We start from the raw sequence: 10,128 nt of genomic DNA on the forward strand, positions 1-10,128 counted from the left end.
CTTCGTTAAACCTGGAATTACCCTGACGTTCTTTAAGTTCCATTAGTGCCCAGTGGAGTCTTCAGATTGGCATCTCCCATACCCGTAACATTAAGAACATGACCGTTAGCTAATCGTACCTTTCCAAAGTCTCCTTTTTTCAGATTCACCATCGTCTCCCCGCTGTGCATGGCGTGAAACGAAGAACCAGAATCCATAGCCCAAGAATCTATAGACTCTTCACAGCAAACCAGTACGTCACCGTCAGATTCATCTGACACAACACTGTTTACATGCTGCTTACCATCCTCTTTCTTAGGATCAGGACACTTGTTTTTAACATGCCCCTTTTCACCAAGTTCCAGCACCTCGCATTCTTCCCACCTTTAGACAAGCTTTTCCCACGACTCCCACTGCTTTTGTTATTACCTTTTCCCCTGCTAACACTGAGCATACCAGAAGTAGATCCTCCACTAGTGTTCCTCCGACGAACGTCTTCACCCAAAACACTATCCCGGACCCGATCAAACTTCAAATTTCCAGTTCCAGTAGTTTCAGTGACCGTTGTCACAAATCCTGACCAACTATCAGGTAGGGAAGATAACAAAACCACAGCCTGAGTGTCATCATCCAACTTCATGCCCACAGTTGCTAACCTGGACAAAATTGAATTGACCTCGTTAATGTGATCAGCAACTGAACTGCCTTCGTTCATTCTCATATTAAACAGTTCCCTCAACAAGAACACCCTATTACCGGCAGACGGCTTCTCATACATATTTGACAGAGCTTCTAACATATCACGAGCAGTTGTTTCTTTCATGATATTAAATGCAGCGCTCCTCGTCAAAGCCAATGTAATTTTACCTCTTGCCTTTTTGTCCTTTGAGTTCCAAATTGCTTCGGCAGCTTTATCCATTCCAGCAGGTTTTTCTTCCAGTACCACATCCAAATCGCATTCACCAAGCAACGCCTCTATCTGAGCTAATTCTTGGTCCACAGGCCTCGTATCACAACTGGGTTGCATTATTCATAAATTTTAGATAAGAATAATCCAACTTCAAATATCTTCTTCATGTTACATTATTCATATTCATAAATTTTAGCAAATTTCCCTTAATGAGAACATGCATAAATAGTTCTGTATAATAAATTTAATCATTTGTGGTAGCTTTGTGAGTTTTAGTTCAAGGAGTTACGAGTACAATAATACTAGCAGATTAAGTCGAGTAAAGGCTAACCATCTTCGTATATTTGATGATCTATTAACTGATTTGTGTGAGTATTGAGTAACGAGTAAAAATTGAACAACTATAATCCATGGTATATGCACATTTCCGACGGTATCCATATTTGTCCAAGTTCAATGAACCCAGAGCTACAAAGCGTAAGTAAATAAAACTGCTAATCGTCAATATGCAGCCCCAAAACCAAAACTCAAACGCTTATACAGAATTAGGGCTCCAAATCACTTTCTTCCAAATCCTTTATCCAACACGAAGGCACACACACCCTAACCCATTCTACATTGCGTTTCTTTCTTTCGTGAACAACGAAATCCATCGGGGATCGTTGCATCTGTCTCTAAAAAATGGTTCGGAGGAACTCATCGAAGGTTAGACGTAGGGCTCGGGAACTGTCGGAAGATGATCGGATCACCCGATTGCCAGATGCTGTGATCCATCACATTTTTTCGTTCATAGATACTCGATCTGTTGTTCAAAGTAGTCTTCTATCACGAAGATGGAAAAATACATGGAAATCGCACCCGCATTTCAACTTCGAGATCGGTCCATCTCCCGATCAGGTAAGTGGGTCTAAATTCCCCAATTTCACGCACCGCTTTCTATCTAAGCGTGATGACGTTACGGAGCTTTCCACCATCGAGTTCCGATCAAATTCAATCACTCTTCGGCTTCTTAAAAAGATCATACTCTATGCAATGTCGCACAAGACCCAGAAACTAAAGATTGAATTCTCGGGTGATAAGCTAACACGACGTGGCGGATTTGATTCATCTTTGCTTAGATCTCGATATCTCCAACACCTTTCTCTGAACATTGATTTTGGGCTTAAAATCAGTCCATCTCTGACATGGGATTTTCCGGCTCTAACCACTCTAACTATTAAACGTGTTACATTCACGTTACAACTTGTTAATGATGATGCAAGTAAGTCTGTTGATCTGTTTTCCCGATTTCCGAATCTGAAAACTCTTGCGTTGGATGACTGTACGTTATCTGATATTGATACTTTCATAATCAAGTCAAGTGAGTTAGAGAGTCTATACTTGATCGGTATTTATCATTCGTGTGAGTTTGTGGTCTCTGCACCAAAGCTTTCATTGTTCACGTATAACGGCATTGCTCGGTTTTCGTTATCAGCCAAAGATCTCAACTCATTAAATACAGTAAATTTTCAAACGATCTATGGTAGATCTATTGAGGAGCATTCTATGTTACTTGAGTTGATGATGAAGACGTTCCAACAACTCTATAAGGCAAAGTCTCTTACCATAAACTTAGAAGCCTTGAAGCTTCTTTCTATGTTCCCAGAATTGTGTGAAAGACGAAATTGCCCTTTCACAAGTCTGCAGAGTTTGACTGTGGTTTCAGGCCACTGGCTACCGCATTCCTTGACTGGGTTTTCCGGTGTTTTCGATTATTTCAGTCGCAGCTCTCCGGCTCTCAAGATTCATATCGATTCGAATCCAACACCTTTGCGGTTCCGTTATTAGTGTTTTGATCCTGTCTGCAGCATGAAGAAATCATTGTCTGGTTGCTGGTAAGGTCAGTCAAAATTCTTTTATATTAAACTTGCAACTGCTGCATGCACAGGTACATATTATGGTTACGTGTGTAGAATGTAAACTAATGTGTTTTTCACAATAAATTCGAACACAGTCACATTATATACATTTTATGAACATGTGCATGTAAAAGAAAACTATTTATATTATATGTTTACAAAATATAATTCAAATCAGATTAATATGCACATGTGCATGGAATACAAACTAATCTATTTGTATACTAAATCCAAACAAGAAAGATTATATTCATACTTTGTGCATGTAACAAAATAAATATGTAAAAAAAGATGATACACGAGTATTCACATTGTAGAGGGATGGGAGATTGAGGACATAACTTCGTGGAGATTGAGATGGTTTGGGCATGTCAGGAGATGGTTTAGGGGTTGCTAGTATTTCAGGCAAGATTTGGGAGGGGAGATTTAGACGGTTTGGGCATGTCAGGAGGAGGCAGACAACATACACCGGTTAGAATAGTTGAAACACTCATTGTAGAGAGAAGGAGGAGTAGAGGCAGGCTGAAAATGACTTGGGATGAGCGGATTAGGCAAGATTTGCCAGATTTGCACCTCTCTGAGGACATGGTTGAGGACAGAACTTCGTGGAGACGTAGGATTAAGGTCAAGGACTTTTAGGAGTTTGGCCTGGTTTTGATTTGGTTCTTGTCTTATGAGCTTAATTTTTCAGTTTCTATGAGGTGCTAAATAGCTTTTTATAGGTTTTCACCTATTATGTGTCGGAGTTTTACTAACAAATACTTATTTATTTATGTGTTTATCTTTATTATTTTTGTTTCTACCTTTTTTTAGTAGTTGTGTGCTTATGTATGTTTTTCAGAAGCTTATGTCTTGGTTATGGTTTTGGAGCTGGGGGTCTCACCGGAAGCAGCCTCTCTATCTCCTGGGATAGAGGTAAGGCTTGCCTACATCCTACCCTCCCCATACCATATCAATAGCTTCGCTATAGGTGGGATTATACTGGGTATGGTTGTTGTTGTACACGAGCATTCACATGGGCATGTTATGGCGATAGTCTTCTGAACCCTTGTTTCTCTTTGTTTTTTTTGACAGAGGTGGAGAATCAAATTAAGGATGTCATTTCTTTGAACGAACTTCAGTTTATGTTGGGTACATGAAGCTTGGCCTAAGGCTCGGTTAAAAGTTTTAGCTAGCCGCTCTACAGCTCTAAAAAAAGCTAGCCAATCTTGAGTGGCTCACAAGCAGCTTGGTTTTTTCACACCCCTAATGCCGACATGAGAATGTGCCCAAAAGTAGCAATATCCTCCAGATCAATCTAGAGAATATAAGCCAATCGAACCATTTCATATGCCCTTAACTCTGTCTTACCGCTTACATGGATAAATTTTATTTGTCCAGCTTGCTTAATATTTCATATGTCATTAACCATGTTGTGGACAAGAATACAATGAGTTGTCTTCTTAGTTTTACATAACTTATTACAGCACTGTGATATGCTTTTTAGTTCTTATGTCGTTTAGATTCCTGTAAAACTTATATTTGCTGTTATTGTCTAGACATATTGTTTAGTTTTCAGAATTGCTATGTTTGTTCATTGTAGAAGATCTTCTGTATATGTTTCGTCTGCACACGCTATATTCATTTTCTGCTACCATTTTAATCCAACTACACTACTATATTCATTTTCTGCTACCATTTTAATCCTTAATTAGGGAAGTGAAGAAATTTGGCGTTAATACGGTGACTGAACTTTCCACTGGTACAAAAATTACTTCTTTGAATTTTCTTCTAGCTTGGTAGTATCAAGATGTGGCGAGGTTGAGGTTTCAAGACCGGTGTGTGAGTTAGCCGGTCAAAAGAAAATTTATAAAAACTAGTGTTCGATGGAATTTGAATCGTTTTTAGGTTTTTAGACAGGGGTGTTATTGCTTAAAGTTAAAATACATGTTTATGTTGTATTAGATGTACTCATTTTGTTATTCTGTGGTCATTTATATATTTGTTAAAGTGTTGAACAATGTCTTGGTTAGTTTTAAAGTTTTCTTTCTGTAACCTACAACAAACATGTTTAGAAACTTAACTTTCTTAGTCAAAGGAGGAACTTCACGGGAGTGTGAAAATGTACTTATTCTAAAGATGCATATGGTATGTTGTTTTTCATAATGACAAATCTTCTGTTTGAATTTGGTTTATTCATTATGACAAATCTCAACAATTTTGTACGGAGCCTGTTTTTTTATTGGTTTATCATTCATGTCCACGTGTCTTTTTCTTAATATATTTGTTAAAGTGTTAACCAATGTCTTTTGGTTATATCATTTTCTTAATTCTTAATAATTGTATTTTGACGTCATCGTCTACTTCCTCTTTACATGCCTAAACAATTTCAATCTCCCCTCCAGGCCCGGCCCCAGGGGTGAGGGAGCAGCGCATCTTGCTGATGCCCGTTTTTTTCCTGGGGAATTGGTGGCTGAGAGACACAGCGAAAGCAAATTTCTTCTGATATCAGTATGTAACTTCAGTCACTTTACTTTGACCCTCAAAACTATTGTTGATATAGACAAAGTACTTGAGATGAGAAAAGAAGCGATAAACTAAGATAAACACGACCGTGTTTTTTGGGCATCAACACTACCGGTTGTGAGAAATAATGAAGAAGATGACTTACAACAATTGGGCCGCCAATATGATATAGCCTAGTTGGTTAGGGGGTTTTCCACTAAGGTTTCCTCAGGTCTAGGGTTCAATCCATACTAAGTACAAATTCTGTAAATATGGACAAACACCATTGGTAAAGATTCAAACTTGAATACCAGCTATTTAAACTTGAATACCAGCTGATCTGTCGTTAAAAAAAAACCAACAATTGGGTTAAAAAAACCCAACAATTGGACCTTTTTAAAAAATAAAGACATGGCCCAGTAATTTACCAAAGTGTAAAACTGATTTTTCACCTTAAAATCAAAGTTAAAAAGTAAGTCAATATAAAATTAATAATTAATAGTTAAAACTAATTGTAGAAAGAAATTAATGATTAATAACTAATAGTTAAAGCTTTTTTTTTTTATTTCCCCTCTTTAATTTATCAAATTTGAGTATACTCATAGAATTAGTGTTCAATTTAGTATGTTTTTATTGGTCAAATTTGGGTATCTCCACCCATTTTATTCTTTTTCATTTCTTTTATGGTTCTTGTACAAGGAAGAAGGCATAAGGTGAAGGTTTATTTTTTTATTTTTTACCACCAAACCATCGGAAGAAGGCAAGCAGTTACAGGTTTTCAGGCGAGTGTGGTGTTGAGGTGGACATGGCCGGTGGTAGGTGGTGCTTAAAAAACGTAGACAGAGAAAGAGAGGAAAAAGGGGATGTAGATAGAGAGTAGGTTAAGGGGGGATATGGTGATGGCAACGATGTCACACCCTTAAAATATCACATGCGGAAACCCCCGCGAGGCGTGTGACGTACCAGGATCTAGCCACCAAACACATTGAACTTAAAATAAGATTTTTAAATAAAAGCTTTCATTAAATAACATGAAGTATTACAACACGTTTGATGTATTTCAACATATAGAGCGGAAGCATAAATCATTTGTTTGGTGTTTCATAAAACACATGTACGAAAACTGTTAGACTCGACTTGCGATTCCATGTATCATGACCCATGACCACTCCAGCATCCCAGACAGCAAGTCCCAATGATATAAACCTATAAACGTGCAAGCATGCAAACAAGTGTGTCAGACGACGCTGGTGAGTTCAAAGTTTTGTTACCTGATATAAAACAGTTTTACAATTTGATTTGATGTTGTTATTAACTCGATTACCGAAATGGCTACAAGATGTGTTTGCCCAACCCCAATGTCTCTATCAAAACATTGGTCATGCTTTAAGGAAATTAGTTCACGCCCGTCCTCCCCGGTACGGTGTGAGGGTGCCAAACCTAATAGCGCTATCAACTAATAACCTCGTTGCCTCCCCGGCAACTGTCGGTAGATGTAAGGGGTCTTATGTGATAGAAACTGAGTAATAATAACAAACATCCCAATAACTAGCATTCCTCCCCGGAACGTTACCCGATATCCCTCCCCGGGATGCATGCTTGGAAAAAGAGCAGTGAACTCACCTTAGATTTGCTCGGTATGTTACGCTACATTACCCGTTCCCAGTTGATCAACCAAACCCTAATATGTTTATCACTAATAATCAGTTTCTCATGCAATTTAAACCACATTTTCTACGCATGTAATAAACAAGTGTCTCACATGTTGTAACAGTAATTCACGTATTCATGGCATTTCATCATGTACACGTAGTAACATACAAGGAACACACATGTTCTATTAATCACAACAATTTATCATGCAACATGGCATCCGGTTGTCATCATGAAATCTCATAATAAGTAGTTGTTTCAGTTACAAATTCGCATCACCAGTTCATATTTCACAAGTCACGTAACAGTTAACATTTCGTTATTCACAAGGTGCACAATTTAAACAAGTTAATGGCCCAACCTAGATTGCATGACTTAATCTTCCAACATACTAATCCCAATCAATTCGTGGCCCAGTTGATTCCAGGCCCAATCATGAGACGCATTAACTGCATGGCCCAACACCATTAGGGGGTGTGCGGCCCCAAACCAATTAACCCGTTTGCTATATAGTGCCACCCAATCCAGCTGATCCACTCGTCATATGGTGCGGCCCAATGTCTCCTGGCCCAACCTAAACGGTGTGTGACCAATTAAAAGTGTGTGACCCAATTTCAGTTTCATTCTCCTAGAACTATGGTCAAGCCAGTTACGTAATTTATTGGTTATTTTTGTAGAATCATAGCACACAACAATCATATAACTTTTAATTAATATTAAATCTTTTATGCAATACATCACTATCATTGACTTTCATTTAGTTTAAGTGGTGCAATTATTAACAGTTTCTCATCATCAATATCCTTGTGAACATTATTAACGCTTAGCACCATGCACATCGAGGATATGGACTAATCATTTGAACAATTTCTAAGTCGCATGAACCTGTTTAAGATTGCCAAAATCATCGAACCCCAAGATAGCCATGCAGGACCAAAGTAAATCAAGAACGTGAATCACATCAATACATCATACTACATTTACCACATGATTTGAATCATCACATAAATCAAGATCATGGATAGATACTCTTAACAGCTTTCTAGATCAACATCACAGTTTGTCATCACCAGCCATATTACTACATATTGATCATCATCGAATCATAGTCTCATCATCAACGTGCCTACTGTTTTGACCTATCACGTTCACGGCGAAACACCCCCCCCCCATCTATCGTCGGGCTTGCATACGACGAAACACTACAGGTTTCGCCGAGTTTGCATACGACGAAACGTCACATGTTTCGTCGAGGTGCATCAGCCACCGCCTAACCCTACTTGCCGTCATTCGTCAAATCACCACAACCACAACAGTTTTATCGCCACTATCAAGATGTGCAAAGATCGAAGCAATTCAACACTAATGAAGGGTATACATGAAAACAGGGAGATCACACTTAGATTACATGCGCATATCGATATCAATCAACACATAAATTCAAACAACTTTTAATACGTGATAACCTGGTAAATATCATACCCACACAAGCATAATGAATTATTAATCTAATAACACATTGATCAAATATGTTTGTAATTATATATATATATCAAATAATCAATCTCTGAATACGAGGCATACACTAACCTGGAGTTGAAAGGGGTGGGCTTCGATCAACGTGGCTGCTGTCAAGGGTAGGGTAGTGGGGAAGGAGAGTAGGGTTCGTTATTTGTGATTGAGAGATATACCGAAGGTTACGTACAACTCCAAATAGAGTGCCTATTACCTAAACAAGTGGGCTGATTATAATAATTCTTTGGGCTACAAAACTGGGCCGCATTGACCAACATATACAAAGTTGGGCCGATACAGTGTGGAGCTTTAGAGTGTGAATATTTGGCCCACTACATGCGCGGCCCAAAAATGCCAGTACGTTACTTAACAAAGTTATCCTACGTGTAAGCTTAACGAAGTTATAACTGTCAGAGAGAGGGATAACGAGAAGTTAAGATCGTAAGATAAAATGTTACAAATCTTGGAGGTTTGGGTTGTCACAAACGATGTGGTGGTGGCGACAGTGATGGTTGACGTGTGGCGGCGGCGGCGGTGGGGGGAGGTAGAGGCGATTTTTAGAGAGAGAATGTAGAAGTTAGGTTTTTTAGAGAAAGAGAGAAGACAAAGAGCGATGGTCGGATGGTAGTTGACGTTGTAGCAGATGGTGGGGATGGTTGTCGTGGTGGCTGCGTCGATCGGAGTCGGAGTCGCTGTCGGGATCATTGGTGGAGCCGGCGGTTCCTCTTCAATGGTGTTGTGGTGGTGGCAATTAAGTGGTGGTGTTGTGGCAAAGATAGAGCGGTGTGCGTGTGATAGAGATAGAAAAGGCTTTGGATGACCACTGACCTGCCCATGATTTTACAAATTCAATTCAAATATCTTATAAACTTTTGTCTATATTTAAAAGTGTTCTCAATGTTTAATGGACCCCTGTGTATAAAAGTATAGTATTGTTCAAACATTAGTTTGTTAGTTTATTGACACATCATTAAATCAAGAAAAAAAATTAACTTATAAAATAATTAATACTATATAAATAATCAGCTTACTATATAATCATATAAATATAGGGGAGGGTTATCTTGAGAACGCTAAATGTTGCGAGAACCGTGAGAACGAATGAAAAAACCAATCAAAACCAAATTTTTTTATACAAACCTTATTGTAATTAAGATACAACATCAAAACAAGAATTTATAACATCAAATAGTTCATTTCTCATTTCAAAATCATTCTTTTTAGATTTTTTACACATGTGTAAATATAGCAGATTTACACATGTGTAAATGACAAACTTATACATGTGTAAATTTTTCTTTATTTATGAATTCACGTAAATTTAAACGTGTAAATTGAATTTCTATCATTGTATTCGAATAATAATGATAAGTGTAGAAAAAAATTTTGAATTTGAATTGTTTTTGACCAAGTTCTCATGGTTTTTTCATTTGTTCTCACGGTTCTCACAATATTTAGCGTTCTTATTTAAACCCTCCCCTATATATACCGTATCTTTTATAAGTTTATGAAACAAAAATATACTATATAGATAAACTTTATAAAATAATAGAAATCACTTTTAGCATTAATCTTATTTATTTTGGGTTTAATAGTTTAGTCTTTTCGGTTTATTTTTTAAATTTTATTTTTGTGTCGGTTTAAAAGTTGTGAATTAATTGTCACAACGCGTATGAATGGTTCAACATT

General features: G+C 37.7%; 1 protein-coding gene across 1 annotated transcript; it reads left to right on the forward strand.

Moving 5' to 3' along the window:
• The first annotated feature begins 1,570 nt into the window (after positions 1–1,570).
• On the forward strand, positions 1,571–2,716 carry LOC110916812 (F-box protein At5g03100-like). Its single transcript, XM_022161468.2, has one exon. The coding sequence runs from the start codon at positions 1,571–1,573 to the stop codon at positions 2,714–2,716; it is 1,146 nt and encodes a 381-aa protein (XP_022017160.1).
• The last annotated feature ends 7,412 nt before the right edge of the window (positions 2,717–10,128 follow it).

The sequence above is a fragment of the Helianthus annuus genome, chromosome 16 (assembly GCF_002127325.2).
Source record: "Helianthus annuus cultivar XRQ/B chromosome 16, HanXRQr2.0-SUNRISE, whole genome shotgun sequence".
Taxonomy (NCBI): Eukaryota; Viridiplantae; Streptophyta; class Magnoliopsida; order Asterales; family Asteraceae; genus Helianthus; species Helianthus annuus.